General features: G+C 50.7%; 2 protein-coding genes across 2 annotated transcripts; both read left to right on the top strand.

Annotated features, from left to right (window-relative positions):
* The first annotated feature begins 1,389 nt into the window (after nucleotides 1-1,389).
* Nucleotides 1,390-11,891, top strand: LOC104048530 (protein-arginine deiminase type-2). The gene is made up of 16 exons (XM_064470054.1): nucleotides 1,390-1,573; nucleotides 3,042-3,228; nucleotides 3,309-3,378; nucleotides 3,552-3,613; nucleotides 3,696-3,813; nucleotides 4,423-4,548; nucleotides 5,340-5,518; nucleotides 5,712-5,815; nucleotides 5,992-6,103; nucleotides 6,182-6,289; nucleotides 8,590-8,741; nucleotides 9,013-9,157; nucleotides 9,941-10,034; nucleotides 10,860-10,945; nucleotides 11,106-11,234; nucleotides 11,658-11,891. The coding sequence occupies exons 1-16, from the start codon at nucleotides 1,443-1,445 to the stop codon at nucleotides 11,889-11,891; spliced, it is 2,037 nt and encodes a 678-aa protein (XP_064326124.1). The 5' UTR covers nucleotides 1,390-1,442.
* A 470-nt stretch (nucleotides 11,892-12,361) lies between these two features.
* On the top strand, nucleotides 12,362-22,624 carry SDHB (succinate dehydrogenase complex iron sulfur subunit B). The gene is made up of 8 exons (XM_064470055.1): nucleotides 12,362-12,490; nucleotides 13,475-13,602; nucleotides 14,934-15,019; nucleotides 17,096-17,232; nucleotides 17,553-17,669; nucleotides 19,932-20,033; nucleotides 20,240-20,362; nucleotides 22,400-22,624. Exons 1-8 carry the CDS (start codon nucleotides 12,416-12,418, stop codon nucleotides 22,475-22,477), a joined length of 846 nt encoding a protein of 281 aa, XP_064326125.1. The 5' UTR covers nucleotides 12,362-12,415; the 3' UTR covers nucleotides 22,478-22,624.
* Nucleotides 22,625-23,834: the final 1,210 nt, after the last annotated feature.

The raw sequence follows: 23,834 nt of genomic DNA on the forward strand, positions 1-23,834 counted from the left end.
GAGAAAATAAGTCTCATACTTTGCTGGATAGCAGAGCCCGTCCGTGCAAAGATGAGGCAGTTTCAGTTTCTTTTTTTGTTTCTTTTTGTGTTTCTTTTTAAATTATTTCTCTTTCTGGTTCCCCTTTCACCAGTGTTTCTTATTACTGGTGGTTTAAATAGACAGGTGTTAAATAGATAAATCACGCCGCTTGTCAGAAGAAGGAACATCTTCCAGCTGCCAGCAGATAAGCTCCTGGGTCAGGGTGTCTAAACCGGGGGTCATTTAACACAAGCCCCCGGCACATATTGCACAGCAGCGGTGCCACCCTGATCACGATGCTCTATGAAAGGCAGGCTCTGGGAAGAAAGTGGTTTATATTTTCTTGTATTCCTCAGGGAGAACATCTACAGTATTTAATAAGATCTCCCCATTGCCACAAATCTCTTTCACATGTGTAGAAAAGCAGCGAACCTGCCTTTTTTGTGTGTGTTCCCAAGCGTTTGCTCAGCAACTCAAAGTCCTCGCTCACATTTGCTCAAGTTGTGGCAAAAAAAAACCCCACAAACCAGGATCTACCTCAGATGAGAAACTGGATTTGAGCTTATTTCCTACACCCCAGCCACAGAGGGAAGAGAGCACTAAAAAAAAGAGCCCGAAAGGGATATAAATAGGGAACATCAATCTGAACATTTCTGCTCCTCACTAATTGCTTGTGGCTTCCAAAATCTGGGGCAGAAGTTTGGTTTTTAAAATGAATATTTAACCTGATGTTCATAAATAATGTAAACGCCTGCGTGGGCAGCAATAATGTTCCTGACGTGCTCTGCTGTGGTGTGGCAAGCAGCGGGTTCACCATGCAAAACCACCTCTGATTTCCCCTCGCTGGCAACTCATTCCCCACCTTCTCTGAAAATAAGCAGAGGAATAAAAAAAGGAGTGTCCTGCTCTAGCCTAAGGGGTGGGAGATTGTATTTTTTTCCTCCCGAGAGCAGCCAGAGCTTTTCCCTAGAGAGCAAAAAGAAAAAAGAGAGGATACCCCATGGATGTAAATGCCAACCAAAACCCAAAGCGCTGTAAAATCCCCTCCCCATTGGGCTGCTCGTCCCCATTTGGGGCCGGGGAGATGCCAGAGGCACAGGGAGTTGGGGACAGCTGGGGGAGCTCCTTACATAGGACTGGGAGCTGGCTGGGCAGCAGGCCAGCCGCCCGCCCTCCCTCTCCATCCCTTCCCTCAGAGATCATTTTCATGGGGCTTTAGAGGGTCCAATCCAACCGCCCCCTCCCTTCAGACTGGGGTGGGGGCTGCAAATCTGCCATCGCAAACTTTACAAGCTCCAAAAGCCGACTGATCTGCTCCGGGGCCAGTCGAGGAGGAGGGAGGCGAGACAGGGAGGAAGGAGAAGCAGCTGGGTGCTGCCAGGGGGTTCAGTGCCACCTGGAGCAGGTGGGGAAGGGCGTGCATGCCAATCGTCAGGGCATCCGGGCTGCTGTGCGGAGAGATGCTGGGCGACCGCACGCTCCGGCTGCAGCACGGGAACCGCATCGAGGCCCTGTGCGTGCTGGGCACCCACATCTCCACCGATGTCTACGGGTGAGTGTGACACCCCAACGCTCCCCTTCCTCCCTCCATTTCTGCACTTCCACCTTTCTCCTCACCCTTACCCCCCATTTCTCCTTCTGCAAATCCCCCTTCCTCACTTTTCCCCCTGCTCCCCCAAAATCCATAGCCCTCATCTTGTGATTTAATGCAATTTGTGGGCAAAATCCTCCCTGAGCTTTGCAAATCTGCACAAGTCCCAGGAAAGCTTCGAGCATCCACATTTGCATGATATGGTATTTACCCTGGGTCTGCGACGGTGATGGGTTTGATCCCTTTGCAGTCAACTGATCTAGTGCCATCTCAAAGTTGCTGGAGAGCGGAGGGATGAGCCACGGGGATCGACTGCAAAGGAGGGGACGCAGCTGGGAGAGGGAAGGAAAACGAGACCTAGTGACTAAGCAACGTCCTGGGAAAGCATGCAAGTCCCCACAACACCAGCCCTGCACCCCTAAAACCAACCTAACGCTGCACTGCAAGATAATTATTCCCCCAAAGGAAAAAGTTTAAAAGCTCATTTCATGGTTAATTCTAGTCTTTGTTGCTTTTGCAAATCTCACCCTCGACATCCAAGCCAAGCAGAGCAGTTACAACTCATCTGCCATCTCTCCGGGTCAAATCTCCTCCCGGTGGGATTCCCAAAACCCAGAAACCAGGAAACCAAACCAGTTTTTCCATGCATAATTAAATATAATTTGACAACTTAAGAAACGCCCAGGCAGCAGCAAACAAGTGCTCAGATTTCCTCTCCTGCCCCCCCCCGGTGGGGGTTTGGCCGGGCTGCCAGCATCCAGAAACCCAATAAACGATGCTGTAACAGTGATACGGCACAAGCTCTCAGGTGTCGGGAGCGTGCATCTTCAAAGGGAGCCCACACCTCGGGAGACGTAAGCATCCCAAAAATAATAGCCCTAGAAAGATGGGGAAATTAGGGACAAGGAGCCAGGAGAGGGTAAGGGGATGCGCAGAGCAGCTGGAGAAGAGCAAGGGCACATCAGACTGGGAGCAGTGCAACACCAGCTGCTTCGGGGTTGGATAAAATTACCCTGAAAATTAGAGTTTCCCATGGTAAAGTCTCTCATTTGGGTTGCCACACTGTTACAATGAGCTGTCAAATACCGGGTTTGCCCCAGCTGAAAAATAAACACAGATTCCTCCATTAAAGTGCAAACCAGAGCTGGGTTCCAGTGGCACTGAGTGCTTCAGCTGTGATTATTATAGATCCTAATCTGCACCAATGGCTACAAAATAGACTCATTTTGCTAAAATAGCATGCTCTGCCCTAAAAAAAACAACAAAAAAATATACTTTGAGAGTTCCCAGGCACCAAGGAAAGGGCAGAAAGGTGCCGGCGGTGAGACGCCAGCATGCCCAGTCTTGGCTGTTTTGGGGAGTAAAATTAATTGCAATGAGAACCAGGTGTTTTCGGTGCAAACCTCAAAATACAACATGATTTTGGCAGGGCGGCCCCGGCCGGGGCAGTTTCCTTTGGTGTGAAGCACACGGAGGGGGTGAGCGTGGAGGTGGCATGCCGGGGCCAAGCAGAGGTCAGGTCAGCCCTCAGCAGCGGGACACGGTGGCCGCTGGATGAGGGGACAGTCCTGAGGTTCAGCATGAGCCAGGCCAGCACCGAGGTCAACGATAACAAGGTAAGAAGTGGGGTGCTGGGGTGTGGGACATCCATGGAGGGAGACCATCCTTCCCCAACCAGGGATTTGGGGGTTTGCAGGTAACAGTCAGCTTTTATGCAGAGGGAGGGCAGCCCATCAACCAAGCCGGGGTCTTCCTCACCGGCATCGGTGAGTACGAAGGCTTCTGCAGTGCAGCAATTCTTCTTCAACCCTTCGGTCCCTTGGAGTGGGGTGTTTTGATGTGGGGGCAGAGGTGGACCCAGGTTTGCTGGGTCTGGGGGGGTTTTGCACCCACCCAACCTTGCCTGACCCTGGGGTGACGGCGGGGTCTGCCCATCCAGGGATCTCTCTGGACGTCGACGCCGATCGGGACGGAGTGGTGGAGAAGGACAACCCCAACAAGGTAATTCAGCCTCTTCCACTACACAGGAAGTCCACGGGCTTGCAAGAGTCTGAGCTCACTAAGCCCCAGCGGGGTGTTTTAGGCAAGCTGGACCTGGGGTCCCGAGGGACACAGGGCCATCCTGCTCGTCAGCTGTGACAAGGAGAGGCCCTTCACTCCGGCATCGGACTGCAATGATGAAAGGGTATTCAGCAAGGAAGGTAACAGAGCTTAAAAAAAAACCAAACATATCATATAAGCCAAAAATGCTCCGTTATTCCCACTCTTTAACCTTTTCGGAGATGAAAATTTGCTTGGGAACCACTTTTCCATGAGCTGCTCTCCACCGAGCTGCTGAGTAAGCTTCCCACATGGGAATTTTTTTTTTAATGCCATGCAGACTAATTGCGGTCAAGCAGGAGCATGAAGCACGGCCAGAAAAACAGCAGAGGTGCCACTGACAGCAGAGCTTGGCCCAGGGATGCTCCGTGCGGGTGAAAGGAGCTCGGGGCAAGGCATGCAGCCGGCAGGCAGGAATACACCCGCCTGTTCCTGGAAAACTAAAACCACGCGGAGCCAGTGCCCATCGACTTTTTGAGGCCAGGGACCAGCTGTGCCAAGGCTGGGGGTGGGAGGCATTTGTTTCAAAGCAGAAGCCACAAGCTTCGCTAGCAGGACCGCAGGTTGTTTTTCCAGCCTGCGAAGGCTGGTAGCAAGGGAAAAGCAGATTTCTTGGCATGGGAGAAGCAAACCCCAGGAGGGAGCGTGCAAACCAGCCAGAGCCGCATGGTGCAATCACCCATCACCCAGTTTTTCTTGCTTGCACCCAGAATTGCTGGACATGTCTCGGATGGTCTTGAGGACCGAAGGGCCGCAGCACCTGCCCCGGGGGTACGAAATCATTCTCTATATTCCCGTCTCCGATGCTGACAAAGTTGGAGTCTTTTATGTGCAGAGTAAGTCCTTCCTCACCTCCTCCTCTGCCCTTTCCTCCTCATCTGTGATGCTTTTCAGATCCCTGCAAGTTCTTTTCTTTCCATCTCTGACCTTGTCCTCTCTTTGAATTGCGCTTTGATTTGCTAATCATGCCCTCAGCATCCTTTCTCCAAATTTTTCTGGCATTGAATTTTCTCTCTTCTCAATCAATTGGAAAACTTTGGAGGTTAACAAGCAGAGGCACAGGGACATAGAGGCAGTTATCCAAGGTCATCCAGCAAAGGAGTAGCATTTAAAAAAAAAGCCATGTGTCCTGACACCCAGATGCTTTATCCATGATGGCAACATGCTCTACAACACATTTTCCCCTCCATCTTGCTTGTTGTGGACACAGTGGTTTATTCACTGGGATTAAAAGCCCTCATCCAGCCCAGAAACATGCCATTAAGTAGCTTGGTCTCGTCCCTCCATGCAGACGCAGTCTGTCAGCAGAAGGGTCGGTGGCATTGTCATCCCATGGCCGGTCAGAGGGGACCACAGGGGCAGAAACCCCATGAAAACACCTTCTCAATGACTGCTCCATCCAAGGAAAGGCTGAGATATTTTTCCCACCTTTGTGCATGACTGCAAATTGCAAGCCCCTTAGCTCCTGTTTTAAGGACTTCTGTCAGATGAAGCTGTATCAACCCACAGAGGCAGAGAAGCTCTGGCACAGAGGGATTGCTGTACATCCTCGCACACAAGCAAAATAGGCTGGAAACCACCACTGAAAGTTCAGAATTTGCCCACCTTCCCCCTTCTCTTCTTGTAGGCCCCTTCTTCAGGCAGCGCTATATCCACGTGCTGGGCCAGAAGAAGCTGTACCACACCGTGCAGTACCCCGGTGGGGCTGCTGAGCTCGACCTCTTCGTCGAGGGGCTCCGCTTTCCCGATGACACCTTCCCTGGGCTCGTCTCCATCCACGTCAGCCTCCTGGAGACCCTGGCTGAGGTCTGAGGGAACGGTGCAGAGAGGAGGTGCAAGAAGGGGTGTAACAGCCCAAGGGGCATGAAGGAGGGGATGGGGATTCGATGGAGAGCAGTTCCCATTAAGTTACCCCAAAAATAACCTGAAGGGTAGGATATTTGGGGGAACAGTGGTAAACAGGGTGTAGAAAGTCCTGATTTCTGCTTGCCTCCCCTAGGGTATCCCCCCCACACCTATCTTCACCGACACAGTAGTGTTCAGGGTAGCACCATGGATCATGACCCCCAACACTTTGGCACCGGTGAACGTCTTTGTCTGCAGGTAAAGGCCAAGGGATGATGCCTTCCCAGCCAAACCAGCATCAGCTCCCCAGTCTCCCCGGAGACACTAAGAGAGGCTGGGGAAGCGATGGGCAAAGGGAAAGGCAGCTGCCTGCAGGGTATACCCATCCTCCAGCAGCCCTTCATCCCCTTCCCTCCTGCCATCTGCTTTCCCAGCATGAAAGATAACTACCTCTTCGTCAAGGAGATAAAAAACCTGGTGAACAAGGCTGGCTGTGAGCTGAAGGTCTGCTTCGGCTACGTCAACCGTGGGGACCGCTGGATGCAGGTAGGCGGGCACTGGAGAAGGGGCAAAGACTTCCCTCCATGCTGATGTGCCTCGTGTGGGTTTACCTCCCTTCTTTAGGATGAGATCGAGTTTGGCTACACTCACGCTCCCCACAAAAGCTTCCCGGTGGTGCTGGACTCCCCTCAAGATGGACCACTGGAGCAATTCCCCATCAAGGAGCTGCTGGTAAGAGCAGGATTTGCTTACATTGCCTGAGGAGCAGCTTGCAGCTTTTTATGCGTAACCTATTTCACACCTAAAATCCTACTCGCACTTGGCTCCTTGGAGGCCCTACAATGAATTGCCTGAAAAAATTAGAGCTTAACACCACTGCATGCAACTGCATGGAGATAATACCCCATCCATTTCCAGCTAGGGGGACACCAACAGCCTCGCCTCACCCCACCCACCCACCCCCAAACCAAAGATCAGAGCCTAATCCTCATCCCAGCCATCTGGAAAACCTTTTATCCAGAAGGTGCTGGATCAGAGGGGCAAGAAAGACCTCACGCCTCTGGGGACAAAGGACTCCCACCAAGTTCTGGGACAGGAATGGATTTCTTCACCCTGAATATCTGAGCATTGGGCTGGTTTTTCCTTTCCTCTTCTGCAGCTGAGAATACACAGCAGCTCCTGAGCAGGAGAGGAAAGGAAAGGGTGAGATGGGTCAATTTACTTGCTTGGAAGAGAAGAAGATGCAGCCAACTGCCAAAAACATCCCTGTGGGGCTTCTCTGCCAAGGCAAAGGGTCAGCCACAGGCAGGGCATGCAAAGAAAGCTGCCTGGGAGAGCAGTGACCCTGGCCAGCGTGATTTGGGAAAGCCCAAAGACAAGCACAGTAAAAAAATGGACTGAGCAGTCCCTTTGAGGTATCAACATGCAGAAAGGACAGGGCACTCCCAAATAGCCATCAAACCTCTGCCCATACCCCTGGCCCGGGCCTGGCAGCAGCCTCAGTCCTGGTCTTCTCTCCAACAGTAATAGGAGAAGAGGACAGCTCACCTTTTTTTTTTGCTGCACGTCACTTTGGGGAAGGTTAAGCGCTTTCAAAAGCATTGAAATAATTTCTCATGCCTGAAACGAGTACATGCAGTCCCAGATTCATCAGGCAGGATGGGAACAGCACACTGATCCAATCCTTCACAAATAAGCTGGGCAACCACTCCTACCTTCCCTCTTTAGGAATTGTTTTGCTTCATTTTTAGAGAAGCAATTTCAGCCTTCGGAGCTGCTAACACATTAAACTCCAATTTCTGCTTTGAAGCCTCCCCTAATCCCCACTCCTATCTTTCCAATCTCATTTTCCAGCTAGGAATACTTAGCCAAACACAACATGCACGCGTCCTCCCTAAGGAGGCCAGGCCAAGCCCTAAGCCCCTGGGACCCCACGCCAGGGAAAAAGGAGATGAGAGGGAATTAGCCCCTCAAAATTAGTCTGGAACTGATAGGACTTAGATGCGACCTGCAAACTTGGGATGATCCAGCGTCTTGACAGTTGAAACCGTACCAGCTCTGTGGTTTATTAAACTGAAATAAGCTGAGAGCAGGTGTTTCATGCTCAGTCCCTCCTGCAGCACCCAGGGAAAAGAGCCGACCCTCAGCCATCCTCCAGATATGCACCCCAAAAAGGCATGGGGTGCCTCAGGGAAAGGCAGCAGCAGCCCTCTGCTTCTCCAAACACCTTCACTTTTTTTTTAAAAAAAGCAACTTCTAGATCATAACCATGCACCCTCAGGTCTCCCTGCTCATTTTTACCGACCTGTATGTTTGGTTTACCCCTAAGGAAACCCAACACTAATGAGTGATTGGGATTTAATGCAAACCCAACAGACACCTGATCTTGCCCCAGGGGCTGTCATGAGCTCCATGGGGTGAGCTCCAAGCCCACACCGACTTGAACCGGAGAGCAAGGACAGGGTCAAGGCAAGATTTTTGTTCCACCACTACCATTTTTACCCTGTTTTTAACACTGCAATCTCTCCCTCGGGCATTTGACCCTGGTACATCACAACCAAGGGTTAATTACCCCTGTGGGCACAACACCTTAAATCCCAGATATATTAAGTCCTGAAAATCAGGGCTTAAATAGGATTGAAGTGAAGTATGGCCCCTTGGGTGGCTCTTATGCCTGGGGTGGATTTACCCTCCAGGCCTGAAGTTCATTTTACTCAACAAGAGCCATCAAGAAACTCAGCTTTGGGGCTACCCCAGCACCTAATTAACTTAATGCAGACACTTAAATATTGGCTGCAGGATAGCAGAGGAGATCTCTCCCCAGCTCTGCCCTGGCACTTGCCATTTATTACTTAGCCCAGATGACCCAGAGACCTCTTGCCTTTCATTTAGCCTCTCCCCATCCCTGGACAGGCTTCACTCTGATATTTTCACCCACTGGAACAGGTTTGAGCCCAGCAGGAGGTTAAACGCAAAAGCACCGAGGCAGCAGGGACTCAGGGCAAAGCCCACAGCAATTTCTCTTTCCCCAGGGCCCCGACTTTGGCTACGTGACCCGCAAGCCCCTCTTTGAAGCCATCACCAGTCTCGACTCCTTCGGCAACCTGGAGGTCAGCCCGCCTGTGACCGTGGCAGGGAAGGAGTATCCCCTGGGCAGGATCCTCATCGGCAGCAGCTTCCCCACGTAAGAGATGGGAAACCTACATGTTTGGGAGCAAAGGAACCATGATTGCCCCTAAATATAATCCCAAAAAATCACATTAAAGGCCTTAATTAGCCATTCCCTGGCTAGCTATAAATCTGGTACCCTACAAAGTGGGTGCACCCAATCACTGCCTTCACATTTGCACCCTCCTTTCTTTCCTCCACCTTGATAGCAATTCCTTTGTACATACATATTGCTGCATAAATATTTATTCCCCTTATCCCCTCTCTTGGGGGTATTTCGCCCCCAGACCCGCAGGGAGGAGAATGACCAGAGTGGTACGGGATTTCCTCTATGCCCAGCAAGTGCAGGCTCCCGTGCAGCTCTACTCCGACTGGCTCTCCGTGGGCCAAGTCAACGAGTTCATCACTTTTGTGCCCACCTCGGATGCAAAGGTACCCCAAAACCCCAAGCTGCTCCATGGTTTCTCTTCCAATGGGAATAATACCTAGGGAAAACTCCAAAGCTCGTTTCTTTGACAGTCCCAGCCAGTATTTGCTTGGGTTTTCAACCCTGTCCCCAAAATTAGGGCTCTGAACACAAAATAGGACTTGCTTAGCAGTAATTTACACAGATAGAAAAAAGAGGCCTGCAAGGGTAGTCTAAGAAATTTAAACCTCCATATTCACACAGGCTGGCCAGGGCTCACAGCTGCTCAGCATCCCCTAGATGCTTTCAGAAACTACCTCTTTTCTCTATCCCAGTTTTTACTGCTTCTGACACAAGATTTTCCCCCTGGGGAAATTGTGCCTTGACCTGGATGGTTCAGGAACAGAGTATTTATGCACACACCCTGCACAAACCCCTCCACAATCCTCAATCACCCTCTCAACTCATCCAAACCTTCAACAAACACCCTCCCAGGGGTTTATATGCACTCCACCTGGGGTGGGCAGGATTGGGCCCAGCTGCATCCAGGCTGCAGTTTTCCTCCCTGGCCCAGCAGCAGTTTAACTCCTTGGGGGTGGTTTGGTGGGTATTTGCCAACAGCATAAATCACAGCACCTCGGTCAGTTATATCCCCTCAGCACTGCATTAAGAAAGGCACTAAATAATAGCAAAGATGCCTAATTTTAAAAGTTTAAGCTCAGGTTCCTTGCAAAAATAAGCCCTCAAGGTCCCCCAAGGCTTCAGATAAGCCACTTTCAGTGACTGCTCTCCCCTCTGTCTTGCCCCAGCGATTTCGGATGCTGATGGCCAGCCCCGTGGCGTGCTACAAGCTCTTTCGGGAGAAGCAGAAGGAGGGCCAGGGTGAAGCCTCCATGTTCAAAGGCAAGGGGACAGCGGGCAACCTCAGCCGAGCTTTGATGTGGGCTGAGACAGCCGGAGCTGCCCCGCAGAGCAGCCAGCCTGAGGGCGGCAGCGCCTGACCGACGTGCGGGTATCGGGGGGACGTGAGGACCTTTTCCCACCCAGTTGCCCTTCACAGCTGGCAAGCGGGACGCCTGCCCACCATTCCCAGCCTCCTTAAGCCCTATTTTGGGAAAGCAAGTGGGACGGGAGGGATAAAGCCCTCAGCATGGAGGGGATGCTTGCTTGGTGGGATGGATCATGTCTGTAAATGCCAGCAGAGCTCCAGCTCAGAGCAGGGACAGCCGGGGGGCTCTCATGTCACCCCAAATCAACACCATTTTTTCTCATTTAGCCTTCCCTCCCTGCAGCAATGATGTTTTGGCTGCCAATTTGGGCACCCTTTAATCGTGGTTTTGAACATTATCCATCTGTGACAGGCTTGGGGGAAGACCTCCGTACCTCCGCCGGTCCCTCTGGGTTACTGCCACTTGCCTGGGACTCAACATCCCCAAACAAGGGGTGGAGGTGGTAGCTCTGGTTTTATGGAGCTGAGTAGGGAAATTTAGGAGCTAACCACTCCTGTGGGCAGGAGGGTGGATGATAGGACCTTTCCAATGCTCTTTGCAACGAGCAGAGGTTTTCCTACCACGCAGTTTCCCAATAAACTAAGAATTGGGACTCCCAGCATTCTTAACCCCAAGCTCAGGGAATCAGGATCTGGGGTTTTTTTTCCACCCCTGTGCCCTGTTTTAAGCCAGGCTCCTACCAGTGCCGATTCATTCTGACAGGGGGTTGCATTTGCAGGGTACTCGGGGACAGACACGAAACGGGTCACCATTAACAAGGTCCTTTCCAATAACATCCTGGTGCAGCAGAACCAGTATGTCCAGGTAATAACCAATATTTCTGGTAATAATCCATATTTCTTGCAATAACCACCCCAGGGTGGTGCAAACCCTTAAGGGGTAGTGTTGCATTTTGTCTCTCCTCCTGCGTAAGATGGTTTTGGGGACCGTGCCCCCTCAACCTGCTCTTCTCCATCCCCTCCAGCGCTGCATCGACTGGAACAGGGACATCCTCAAGAAGGAGCTGGGGTTGATGGAGGAGGACATCATCGACGTGCCAGCCCTCTTCAAGCTTGACAAGCAAGGCAAAGCTGTGCCATACTTCCCCAACATGGTGAGGGGGCTCCCCGCTCCTCAGGTCCTCCCCCAAAAGCAGCTTATTCAGCGAGGATGAGTCCCCAAAGTCATCCCAAAAGAGCACAGTATCTACAGCTGCCCAGAAAAAGAAAACATCTCCAGCCAGGCTTTGATAAGCCTGGGTCGAACACAACTTTGTGGCTTCATGTTGCTTGTGGTTGGGTAGTTCTGAGGCAAAAACTTCTCAAAGCAGTGAAATTGCAAGGCGTGGGATGTATTTTAATGATAAAAAGGCAGAAAATGATGATCAATTTGTAGGTCTGGTGGAGGGCAGCTGCAAAAAATGGTGTTGATGCCCCATTTGGGGGTGAGGCTGATGGAGGCGGGTGGCCGGCAACTTCCCCTTGGCTTTATTGATCGGAGAGGCCTGTCCTGATGCTCCCTTTGTGTCATCCCACAGGTCACCATGATCGTCCTGGCCAAGGACCTGGGCATCCCCAAACCCTTCGGCCCCGTGGTGGGTGGCGAATGCTGCCTGGAGCGGCAGACCCGCTCCCTCCTGGAGCCGCTGGGCTTACGCTGCCACTTCCTCGAGGACGTGGCCTCCTACGACGGCAGGCTCGGGGAGGTCCGCTGCGGCACCAACGTCCAGCGGCAGCCCTTCGCCTTCAAATGGTGGCACGTAACGCCATAGTGGGGCCTCCTTCCCCCTCCAACCTCGCCCCCAGTGGCTTTTTCAGCGTGTGTTGCTTGCGATTCAGTTAATAAATAAATTTGCTGTGAGGAATGAGGCGGGAAATTAGATAATTAGGGGCGATAATCATGAGAGAAATGGAGGGAAGCCCTCAGGGAGGGTGAGGCGGGGTGGGGGGACCCCATTGTGGCCCTCAGCACCTGCCATTTTGCCCTGACCAGTGTTGGGGCAGGCAGAAGGGCCTGAACACCTCTCCTGCGGAAAGAATTTGGCTGGGAATCAATGGGTGGCCGCACTGGTCTCCCCCTCCCCAAAAAGGAGGGGGATCCAGGGATCCTGGTCCCGCCATCCCGCCTGTTGCCACAGGGCGCGCCACACTCAACATGGCGCCTCCCGTGCGGCCGCCGCCACACTCAAGATGGCTGCTCGTAGAGCCCCGCCCCTCCTTCCTCTTAGAGGCTGCGCGCTACGGGGGCTTCTTCCGCTTCCGGGGGGCAGCGGGGTCGGAACTGCGTAACGCCAAGATGGCGGTGGCCGTGGTGGGAGTCTCCTTGAGGCGTAGCGTCCCGGGGCGGCTCTTGCGGGGCGGCCCGCGGCCGGTGAGGGGTCTGGGGCATGCCTGTTCCGGGCATCTGGGCCGAGGGGCTTCGGGGGAGGCGTGAGGCAAGGGGCTTCGGGCTTCGGGGGGAGATGGGGGGCTGGAGGGAGCCGAAGGGGTGAGGGGGGCGGAGGTGGTGGGGCGGGAGGGGCTGTGTGATATTTGGGGTGGGCAAAGCGGGAGGGAGCTCGGGGGACAGGAAGGATTGCAGAGGGAGCTGGGAGGAAGCTGGAGGTGGTGCAGAGGGGCCTGGGGGGCAGGAGGGGGTCCAGGGTGCGGTACAGGGTGGGAAGAAGACTCAAAGTGGGTAAGAGAAAGGGAGGTGGGCTTAGGGGGGGGCATGGGGATGTGTGAGGGGGATGCTGGGGAGGATCTGGGGCAAAAAGGAGTGGGAAGGGGTCTGGGATGGGGTTTAGGGGGAGATAAAGATTAGTAGGAGACTGCGGGGGGTGCAGAATCTCTTTCTGGGGGAGAGCCAAAAAGGGGGTTGGGGAGAGGTGTGGGAACAGGAGGAATAGTGATGTGGAGTAATTTGGGGAGAGGTGAGAAGGGGCAGCTGGTCTGGAAGGGGAAGAAGCTTCTGGGGGGAATGCTGGGAGGAGGTGGTTTGTTGGCCTGGCACTGGGTAGAGATGTGGCTGGGAGCTCCTGAGGGCAGTTTTGGGGCAGGGAGAGTCTTAGGGCTGTGGAGGAAGGAGGTCCTGCAGGAGCACCTGTGGGTTGCCCCTTAGTTTTAGGATTATCTCCTCTGCCTTGGGGAGGAGGAGAAGGTATTCCTGGCACCGAGATGGTTGCGTGTGCCAGGGTACAGCACTGCAGCAAATCCGTGGGAGGATTTTCCAAAAACAGTACGAGTGCCCAAGCACAAAACAGTGTCAGGTCCTGCAGCATTTGCCCCCAAAGCATGTGGCCTCAGGTCATTTTGTTGCCTGGCTTAAAGCCACCCGAAGGGACCTAAGGGCTGTTTTGTTGTTGTTTGGATACAGATGTGCCGGGGAGCGCAGACAGCAGCTGCGGTGGCGCCCCGCATCAAGAAGTTTGCCATCTACAGGTGGGATCCCGATAAGCCTGGGGACAAGCCCCGCATGCAGACGTATGAAGTGGATTTGAATAAGTGAGTATGCCCCATTAGGGAGAGACTTTGCTGCCGGGCAGGTGTTCTGGGGCTGAGTGTGCATGCAGATTATCTGAGGAGTGATAACGGAAGGTGGTTGAGGAGCACTTGAGCTGACAACTAAAGCTGTCAGCAGTCTCATTAAGCTCCAGGGGCTGTTAAAACCTTGTTGGAGTGGCCAGGGAGGTGGTACCTCAGCTGTGTTAGAGCACCTTGCCCTCAGTACGGGTAAGATCAATGTTATTTCCTGATAAAGCAAATCTTATTATGATCACATGGGCTTATTTTCCCCTCCCTCACCTGTAAGTGCCAAGTGTGGCAAATAAAAACTGTACTCTGAATGCCAGTGTCTCAATAGCTGTCGGGGGTAAAATGGTCACTTTGTTTTGAGACTTCTGTGAGGTTTTACCTGTGTCCCTCAGTTGTGTTGAAGACTTCAATGTGTTTGTGGCTTGAATGAGCTTTATTTACATGGTGAATCTGGGGCATGTTCCAAAAGGAAATGGTTTTACGAGTAGCTCGCAGGCCTGGGAGATAAGGCGGAAGCTTTATCAACTCTTCTCAGAGTTTTCTTCGCACTTAGTTACTTCTCATTTGCAGGTTATGTTAAACTTGCAGTAACCACCTGCACGCTTTGATGTAGCCATCACCAAGAAAGCTCTTACTTCTCTGGGATTCTGTGAAGGGCTGCTGTCTTCCCTGTGGTGCAGAAACCTTCCCATAGGCACATGTGCCTTGATTTCCTTGAGCTCAGCTTGCTGCTGTAATCTTGCCAGAGGAATTCACCTCGAGCCCTTTCTGAAAGCTTCAGATTCAAAGCCACACAGCTCCAGACTTAAGAATCATGTGATGGAGAACTCAAGATTTTTTTTGTGTGACTTGCACCAGTTAATAATTTCTGGGTGTTGCCTTGTCTGCTGTATATAAAATTACATAAGTTATCCAAGACTGTTTTTGTGTGCAGCACTGCTTCTTGTGACTAATGAGGATGGGCAGACTTGTTAAAACCTGACCCAAAGGGAGAGAACTGGTAGCAAAGCTCTCTGTTTACGGTTGTGCTGTCTGAACCCTCTCCAGCTGAGCCAGATCTTCAGGGTCTCAGCAAAAGAAAGGGTTTCTCTCCCACACTGACCCTGAGGTGTGCTGAGGCAAATGGGTTGTGCTGCTGATCAAGATAGCTCCATCTTGTTGCCTGGAATTGGCAGAAATGGTGTATTTTTTATTATAGTTGATCAAAGTCCTTTTAGGAGCTGCTTAGCTGGGATGCCAGAGATCAAGCCCTGAGACTGGGGGGAATTATCCAGGTTTGCTGACTTTGTTTTCTGCTATAGATGCGGGCCTATGGTGCTCGATGCTCTGATCAAGATCAAAAATGAGTTGGACTCCACTCTGACCTTCCGCAGATCGTGTAGGGAAGGTAAGAAGGATTTTCCAACCTGCTAAACTGAAGATTGCCCTTGAAGACGGTTTGCTGCTGACAATGTATGTGTAATTACTAGAAGATCTCAGGGCAGATGGCAGCGTACCACTGTCCTCTTCCAGCTGCTGCCTATGAAATACCTTAGTGAATCGAATAGTAAAGTTAAAGCTCGTATTCACAGGGCGTAATCGCACAACACCGAGCTATGAGCAATATGCTTAAACAGCCCCAGTCGCTCCTGTCTTAATCTTGTTCATCTTGCTGCCCTCCAGTGATGGACTGCGTAGGGAAATCTAGCAAGAGAGATTACAACAGCAAAATTGAGGGGGCAGATGTGGCGAATGGGAATGAATTGTAGGGGCTGCTTTATCTAGTGCTGCTGTGGAAATAAGAAAGGGTGTAACTGCAAGAGTACTTATGACTTCTAGGAATAGCTTCAGGAATGTTTTTTTGGCCCTTTGACTAAGCTAAATGATTGATTGAGGAAAAGGCCATCTGGTGGTTTTACATTGCAGAGCTACCGGCTTGTTCTCGTACAGGTACAAATCAGCGTATCTGTTTAACTGCATTAAAACTTACCTGTCCAGGGGACTTTCCCTGTTTAAAACAAAACAAAAAAAACCCTAATGGGTAATGTTGGGATGCTGAGCTTGAAATGATAGTTGTGGAAATGCAGGAATGGAGGATGCCTTTATGGAATGGCTTTTGATTTAATTGGGTGGGTTTGCGAGTACGCGAAATTTGGGTGCAGTTGATGCCTAAAGATGTTTTGACTTGGATCTAAATGAAAAGCACTCTTTAACGCAGCTGTTTCCTGTAGAATCTGCATAGCAGGCAGAGGAATTTCATATGGTGTGATTGTTCTCGGTGTCTGATATTTGGATAGCCTACACTGTTCCCAAGCAGCTGGAACTAATTGCTCTGAATACTTTTTGTTGAGAACCTGAAGACAGATTTTCGAGCTGGACTGGTTCAATCTTGCCCCTTTTCTACCATGCAGGGGAAAAAAATCCAGACACGCGTTCCTGTCGCATGGTCGTGGGCCTGTGCCTGCAGCCCCGGTTCTCTCTCCAGTTGTCTGGAAAATACTTGTAACCATTTTTCGAGTGGGAGGAATAGCCTTGTTCAAGTGCCAGCCTTTATCTGGCAGCAAGGGGAAGGATTGCCAACGCATCAGGCGCTGAGGCGGGCTAGCTTCGCCAACGTGAGGAGCAGTGGCATTTCTCTGACTCATATCAATTGATATCTGTCAAATCCTCTGAAATTAAAGTTTTGCCCTTTCAACATTTGTCTTCTTTCTAATACGATGTTTTAGGCATCAGTCTGAATTGGATACCCGAGCTCCTGACCTGAGCAGTATCCGTGACGGTTCTGCAGCGGTTTTTCTTGTAAACCTTGGCCTTTCCTCGGCTACATCTGATCCTTCTATTACTGGGAGATCATTAGTAGTGTCATTTAATCTATTTGTTAAGCTATTTATATGCTGTTTGTTCTGGCGAGTGTCTGTCCTCTCACCTTTGGGAGTTAATTAATGCAGTTTATGGCATCGCTCTACCCTGCTGCGGAAGGCACGGAAGAAGCTTCTGTCTTAGGGACTTTGTTTTATGTTCCTGACCTTCAGGGATGCTTTTGACCGTAACTGTAGGGCTGATGTGGGATATGCCTGGTTCCCATGTTACAATCTTAGCGTTAGCTGCTTTGCATCAATACAAGCTTGTGCTTCAAACTTGTGAACAAAGCCGAATGTTCTCCCCACCCTAAGTAGCATGTACAGCTAATGAATGATGCAAAAGGGATGAAGTGTCCAAGCCGCTTGTTTTCTGCTGTGGAAGGAAGTTCAACGCTGAGAATGTGTTTTAGGCTTTAATGAAAGTTGACTCCTGTGTTTGTTCTTTATTTAAATAACAACCTATTTGGCCCAATGGCAACTTCTGGCGTTTTCCTCGTCACGTACAGGGTTTTTTGAAGGCAGCCGGGGGGCGTGTTTGAGGCCAAGAGGATCTTCCTCAAGTAGGATAAGAGGGTAAATATCTAATGCTTTATTCTGTTTTTGTTTTTCCCCCTCCCACTCAGGCATCTGCGGCTCCTGCGCTATGAACATTGCTGGAGGAAACACGCTGGCCTGTATCAAAAGAATTGATCCCGATCTCAACAAGGTCACTAAAATCTACCCTCTCCCCCACATGTATGTGGTGAAGGACCTTGTTCCAGTGAGTATCTGCTGCTGTCAGCTTGCAACCATGGGTGACACCGTTCCAGGCAGTGTGGGGTTCAGATGGGGTTGGAAAGGGTAACGCTGGGACGTTATCCCAAGCAAGATCAGGTCTCATCATTCACGTTGCTCCTGCTTGTGTTTTCTGGCTTGGGTGGGTCTGAGCTTCACAGCAGTGACTAAATCTGTCCTCATTTGGAGGAATGTGGCAGGTTGAGGTACAAAATGCCGCCTTCTGTTGGAGTGGTAGTAGATTTTCAATCTCCCATGCCTCACTCCAGCTTAATAAATGTGACCTTTTTGCCTTTTGACTCCCAGGACTTGAGTAACTTCTACGCACAGTACAAATCCATCGAGCCTTACCTGAAGAAGAAGGATGAGTCGAAACAGGGCAAGGAGCAGTACCTGCAGTCCATAGAAGACCGTCAAAAACTGGTTACTGCCTCTTTTCTGCCGTTGAAATCCTTTCCAGATAAGACCAGGGTTAAATGTTATATGCAGTAGCTTCTAGGTCCTTTAATGACAAAGCCACCTGGTGCAAAACCCAACGTAGGTGGAATCTGCTTCCTGAAATGCAGTGTCATGGCATGCCTGCATTGCTAGGGGTAGCGTTCACTAACGAAATGCGTTCATGGTTGCAACGGGGACTCTGATCTCATTTCCACTGTCTGCGCTGCAAAACTCTGTGTGTTTGTAAAAACACTGCGAAGGCTACAGGCTTGTAACGTCCCAGGGGAGATAAGGCGCCGCAGTTTATGCTGGCACGTAGGCTGTCAGGCTCAGCGCTGTCTGTCTGGTCTAGCTGCAGCACGCTAAGTAGTGCTCTTGCTGCCGCTTGCTGGGTTTTACAGCCCTAAAAACTAATGGTAAAAGCTAAACTCTTTTGGATGTGGAGACACGAGCGTGATGTGTTAGTGCAAGTCTTTGGATGTCTCTCTTAAGCGCTGTTATTTGGAGGGAATTTTCAGGGAACGTAGTGTTATTGGTCCAAAGTTTCTGCATAAAGCTGAAGGGCATCTGAGGAACCATTTGAACAGCTGGGAGATAATAGCTTTTTAAAAAGCTTGTAGTGCAGGTAAGTTCTTGTCTGGATTTCCTTGGCCGCCACAGTAAGTATCCTTGAATCAGCAGTTTCTCTTTTGCCTCTGACCTGTCTTGATGAATCCATCAGTCGCTTCACGCTTCAAAGCTCGGCCTGTCAATGCTCCCCTGTGATCGTTGCTGCGCTGCTGTCGCTGAGTAGGGGCAAAGTGGGCAGGCAGCCTAGGTTTTGGCAAGTGGTAAAAGAGGGGTGAGTGTGAACAGCAAAGGGGAAGGCTGATTAAATGGGATTCAATGAAAATACGCAAGCTGCAGCCTAATTCTCTGCAGCGATCTTTGAAACTCTTCCATTATGTCTCTTTGCCATGAAGTTAACATTCGATGAAGAGACCGGTCGTGTGCCCGAGATGCCGGCAGCACCATGCGACGGGTGCTGTGACATCTTAACTGCAGGGTTTTACAGTCTGAAAGAATCTCTATCCGAGGACAACGTTTACTGCACCAGTTCATGATGTTATCTGATTTGTGTGTAAACACTAAAGGGACTCTCCTGTCACATTTTCGTAAAGCAGCATCCTTGAAATCACATTCAGGTAGAAACAGGCAGACCTAAAAGAGGCTGCAAGAGCTGCCTGAATCTTTCTCACAATTAAACTTGCTTGTTCTCTCATTGTGAAGTTTCTCTTGCTTGGAGAACGGCCTGTGCGCTGGAGAAACTTGGATACAAAGTCAGCTGAAAAACTGCTGCCTTTTTTCTTTAAATCCTCAGTCATTTGCAGTGTTACAGTCGGGAATAAGAAAAATTTAGAGCAAGAAGATAAGTAGCTTTGGCAAGTCTTTCCAAAAGCATATTGGAGTAGTCCTCCTCTAAGACTTGCTACAAGCTCCCAGGAGTTTTTGGCATCTGGTGTCTTCCTAAACTAAATTTAATGCGACCTTTGTACCAAAAAGCAACTTTCAAATAGATAATTTAAGCCAGACTGGACTGTTTTAGCCTGGGGATGCTGATGGAGTTAGGAGACTTGGGAGACCTCTGCTCCTCGGAGTTTAACTGTCTTCTGCCCAGTGTCACTTCCGTGTAGCTCTAACTTCCTTTTCTTCAGTCCCTGAAATAAAAAGGCCTTCATCTTCCTAAAAATGGTGATGTGGCTAAAGGCTCCCACCACTCCTGTTCTGTAAGGGCTTGGGGAATCCCCTCAAAGCACATGTTAATCTGTGAGCTCTTAACTTCTCCCCTAGGCTGCTGGGCAGACTTTGCTCTTTTCACCTCTGTAACACGGCCTCAAACTGTTAATCAGTTATGTATCTGTTCCTCTCCTCAGCCACTTACTGGGACAGGCTGGAAGGAGGCAATGCAGGAACACCAAGGAATTTTCACATTGTTCTTCAGTTTAGTGCTTCCCCCCCGCCACCTCTTGTTCAAACTGTACTTTATTATAGTGGTGAAGTTGGGAGGGTTGCATGTGTCTTGTTTTAGGGGACATGCATGTCCTTGTGACAGCGCTTCTGCAGCTTAAGGTTTTCGGAGCCACTTGTGGCAAGTCGCTAGAGGGGAAGGTGGTGAGGGAAGCATGTGCCCTGTAAATCCCCTCCTTATAAAAGGCTTCATCGTGGGTTTCTGGAGTGGCTTGACTGTGCTCTCCCACCCCCGTGCAGGACGGACTCTACGAGTGCATCCTGTGTGCCTGCTGCAGCACCAGCTGTCCCAGTTACTGGTGGAACGGGGACAAATACTTGGGGCCTGCGGTACTGATGCAGGTAAGGACAAAGTCCCCCTTTGTCACGTGGGACTGCTGAGGGACTCCACATCTAGAAGCAGTACAAATATTTGCAAGCACGGGTGGGATAGTATTATGTAGGCCAGATCCTGGACCAAAATTCCTGAGTTAGGTGTTCCTTTTAAAACCTCACACTGATTACAACACCTTGAAGAATTTGGGGTGTTAAATGCCACTGACTTTCAGGCCTATCGCTGGATGATTGACTCCAGAGATGACTACACAGAGGAACGCCTGGCACAGCTTCAAGACCCGTTTTCTCTCTACCGTTGTCACACTATCATGAATTGCACAAGGACCTGCCCTAAGGTATGTTTACATCCTGCGCTGTGTCCTTTCTGGGGTTACTGGCTTGTTTCCAAGCACCCTGTTTCAAACCAATAGGAAAATATCGGCTTAGGTTTTTGTTTTCCTCAACAAACCAAGGCAAGCGTTAGCCTTTTGGAACACAGTGAGTTACCAGCAGTCCTGCTTGTGATCGTGACTGTAGGAGAGGATGGGGCCGGGTTTGTATTACACATCGTAGGAACACCTCTTCCTCGTGAGTGAGGCAGTGACTCTGACAACCAGTTGCCGAGATTCGGAAGCGCGACGGCGGGGCACTGGTCGTGTGAGGGACGCTGCCAGAAGTGGTGCGGGGAAGTTCGCGTACTCGGATCAGCAGTGTCAGCCTTGCGACTAATGCGCTTAACCCCTGCGCGGTGCAACCTTAACCTGCCAACAGTGGCAGCTCGCTGGGGTGTGTTGTGCAACTTGCGTAATGGAGAAGACTACAGCAAGTTTTCGGTGCTCCGGGGGGCTGTGTTTTACGTTGGTGTCCTGCTGTCGGGCATTTCCCAGGTGGTCTGTTCTCTCTGGGATTTCTTTTGGGAGCTGAGCAAGCCCTCCCAAATCGGAGCATGCCTCTTCCTTGTCTCGCAATGACCTTGTGCCTGTTGTCAGGTGGATTATCTCAAGTTTTGGTTCCTGGCAGCTGTGCTGTTCTTTAGCCAGCCTTTGCTTGCACCTGGTGGGGGAGTAATTCTCCTTGAGCTGTGAAATAATATGAAGGCAAATGTTTGAGTGGATTACAGACAGGGGGAGAGGGGATCTTGGAGATCTGGGTTGACAGGCCAGGAGCACTGCAAGCTGATTTTTTTTTTTTGGTGGATTTTTCTAAAGTGATTCACCAACTACAGATAACTCCCCCTTTGTGCAGGAGCTAGCTTGTGATCTGGTGTCAGCCCCAGTTCAGCTGAAAGTGAAGGTTCAGCTTGAAGATCTGGCTGCATGTAGGAATGCACGTAGTGCAAGGAAATAGTCATTGAGGCTTGGGGTCTCACGTTTGAGGCTCATCTATGCTTAATAACACGCTTCCACTCCCATGCTCTAATCCTGGCTGCTGTCTGAAAAGGCTGCATGGCGAGCTGTGTACCCGGGTGATTTCCTGTGTGTTTTTTTTCCCTGTCCTGCAGCGCTGCTGCTGTAATCACGGCGATACAGCAGGGCAGTTGTGATCCTCCTCTCATTTTGAGATTAGGCATGCTTGGTTTGGTAGCAGTGCTGCAGGATTAAGGGCCTTTGCAACATGATGTGTGTCTACACTGTAGAAAACCTTCTTTGGAAAGCTTAGCTGGCTTTTGTGTGAGGAGCATTTTCATCCTGTGAGTTCGTGTTCTTGCTCCCTTCCCTGGGGTCTTCCAATGCACAGCTTTTTTTATTTCAGACAAGGAGAAAAACCACATCCCTTGTACTGTCACTGTCAAGGTTTTACAGGGCAGTTCCCTGCCGCCAGAAGTCACCTCCTGACATTTACAAAATGTTGAATTCAGTCCCGCTTGAGCTTTATTAAAAATTCCTATCGCTCAGCCGCCCGTTCTTGCCTTTGATCCTCGTGTTGTTGATCAAAACCAGTCCTCCAAAATCAAATGAGCGTCTTCAAGCAGTGGGAAGTGCTGGCGGTTCAGCCTCCAGGTAGAGGAGGTGAGCTCCAAGCTGGAGCGCTGCGTCCCTACCCCGGGCTGGCCCGCTCTTCCCTTGTAAATTGAGGCTGGAGCGCAGCAAACCTGCATCAGCACACCTTAACCGAGGGGTTCTGCATACCACGATGCCCACCCCGCCTGGAGCAGGCTGTCCAGAGCTGGCCCTCAGGATCCTGTAACCTCCCAGCGCTTGAAGGGAAGCGCAGTGTTAGGCTGGGCTCCGGCTTTTTGGAATCAAAAGGGTGTCCTCTGCCAGCTGTTCTTGAGCAGCAGCATATCTGTGAGCGTACTGTGACTCGGGACACATGATTGAGTCATGAGCGAGGCCAGGGGGGGAGGATGGTCCTCCTTTCCAGAGGAGCTAACTGAAACTTTTCCTTTTTAGGGTTTGAACCCTGGCAAAGCAATTGCTGAGATCAAGAAGATGATGGCAACTTACAAAGAGAAGGCGACCGCTGCGTAATACTGTTCCCTAACTGGAAGTGTAACACAGAAACGCGCTCTGTGTGAGAGTCATTTATACCTGATTTACCAAGAGAAGGTTCCAGCAGGAAGCTGGCGTTTTTTCCATAGGTTTGCATGCACAATACATACTGTAAAGAACAAATAAGGGTTGTTACTTTATTAACAGTATTGAACTGTTGCCTCTGCCTCGATCGTAGAATCCCAAACCTCTGTGGTTTTGCAGTTGTGAGCGTGTGAGCAGCTGGGGTCCCCTCGGAGGCTCTGCTGTGGCATGAGGATGTGAAAGTGGCCCCACAGCAGAGACGAACAGAGACCAAATTTCTGGAATGACCTTGATCCCACGTCTTTAAAGCGAGTGCCTGTGTGGGAAGAGACCTGCAGGCAGTAAGCCCTGTGGCGATCAGCAAGAAAACAGTGCAAGTGGCTGGGAAAGGGGAACGGTGGAAGAGCCTCGCCCTGCTCTGAAATCCCCTGGGCTCCTTGGTGAGGAGCAAAGTGAGGATCTGGAGCTCGCAAGGTGCAGGCTGGTGGCAAAATACCGGCGGCAGCGCCTCCAGGAAAGAGGTGTCTTGCCACTGCCCTGCTGGGATGCTTAGTTTTATTCCCAAGTCCTCAAGTAGATGAGATTTATTGGAGCGGGGCTCAATCTTTTCTCCTTCCTCTAGGACAAGGTGTTTCAGCTCCAGATTTCTCAAACTCGTGCTGTTTGCGGTGGGTTGTTGCTTGAAGCAGCTCTTTGCAGTCTTGGGGGGGGGTGGGGAGATCGGAAGGGTTTTCTGTTCTGCTGCTCGATAGACTTATTTGTTTAGATGTAGTAGAAACTTCTAGAAACATCATGATGCTGCTTCTGAGATGTCGTGGTAACCAGAATGCTGCCAGCGGGCAGCAAGCGCACATTGAGGTGGCATAAAAGGTGGCTCTGGGAAGGCTTACCCCAAGAATGACCCTGTTTTTTCCCCCCCCATACATTTATTTATCCTGCAGTACGGGAGCCTTGCAGCTGTCTTGAGAAGCAAAGCTCATGTTGCGCTCTTCATTCTCACTTACAGAAATACTTATTTCTTTTCCTGGAGCGAACTTCTTCGTTCCTGAGAGCTTACGTGACATGGACTTCTGTAGGTCAGATATTTTAACACTTAAAACCCGTGTGTGTTGGGCTGCTCTTCCCTGTCCCCGAATTGCCCCTATTTTCTCTATCTCCAGCGAGCTGTGGTTAAGGGTGGGTGAGGGCTGGTCCTGGGTGCGGGTCCTGACCCCGCTGCCGATGGGGCACTGCTATTCCCACACCTATTGCATCCCTGCGCTCCGGTATCTCATCTCCCCGTTTAAATCCAGAGAGTTCCCATCAGCAGCTT

This window comes from Phalacrocorax carbo, chromosome 20 (assembly GCF_963921805.1).
Source record: "Phalacrocorax carbo chromosome 20, bPhaCar2.1, whole genome shotgun sequence".
Taxonomy (NCBI): domain Eukaryota; kingdom Metazoa; phylum Chordata; class Aves; order Suliformes; family Phalacrocoracidae; genus Phalacrocorax; species Phalacrocorax carbo.

What these genes read in the sequence shown, in the direction of transcription:
- LOC104048530 (XM_064470054.1), top strand. Translation starts at nt 1,443, where the DNA reads ATGCCAATCGTCAGGGCATCCGGGCTGCTGTGCGGAGAGATGCTGGGC. An exon ending in AAGGGTATTCAGCAAGGAAG is followed by an intron (nt 3,814 to 4,422) that starts GTAACAGAGCTT and finishes GCTTGCACCCAG; the next exon opens with AATTGCTGGACATGTCTCGG. An exon ending in TGCCATACTTCCCCAACATG is followed by an intron (nt 11,235 to 11,657) that starts GTGAGGGGGCTC and finishes GTCATCCCACAG; the next exon opens with GTCACCATGATCGTCCTGGC.
- SDHB (XM_064470055.1), top strand. Translation starts at nt 12,416, where the DNA reads ATGGCGGTGGCCGTGGTGGGAGTCTCCTTGAGGCGTAGCGTCCCGGGG. An exon ending in TATGAAGTGGATTTGAATAA is followed by an intron (nt 13,603 to 14,933) that starts GTGAGTATGCCC and finishes TTTCTGCTATAG; the next exon opens with ATGCGGGCCTATGGTGCTCG. An exon ending in CCGCAGATCGTGTAGGGAAG is followed by an intron (nt 15,020 to 17,095) that starts GTAAGAAGGATT and finishes CCTCCCACTCAG; the next exon opens with GCATCTGCGGCTCCTGCGCT.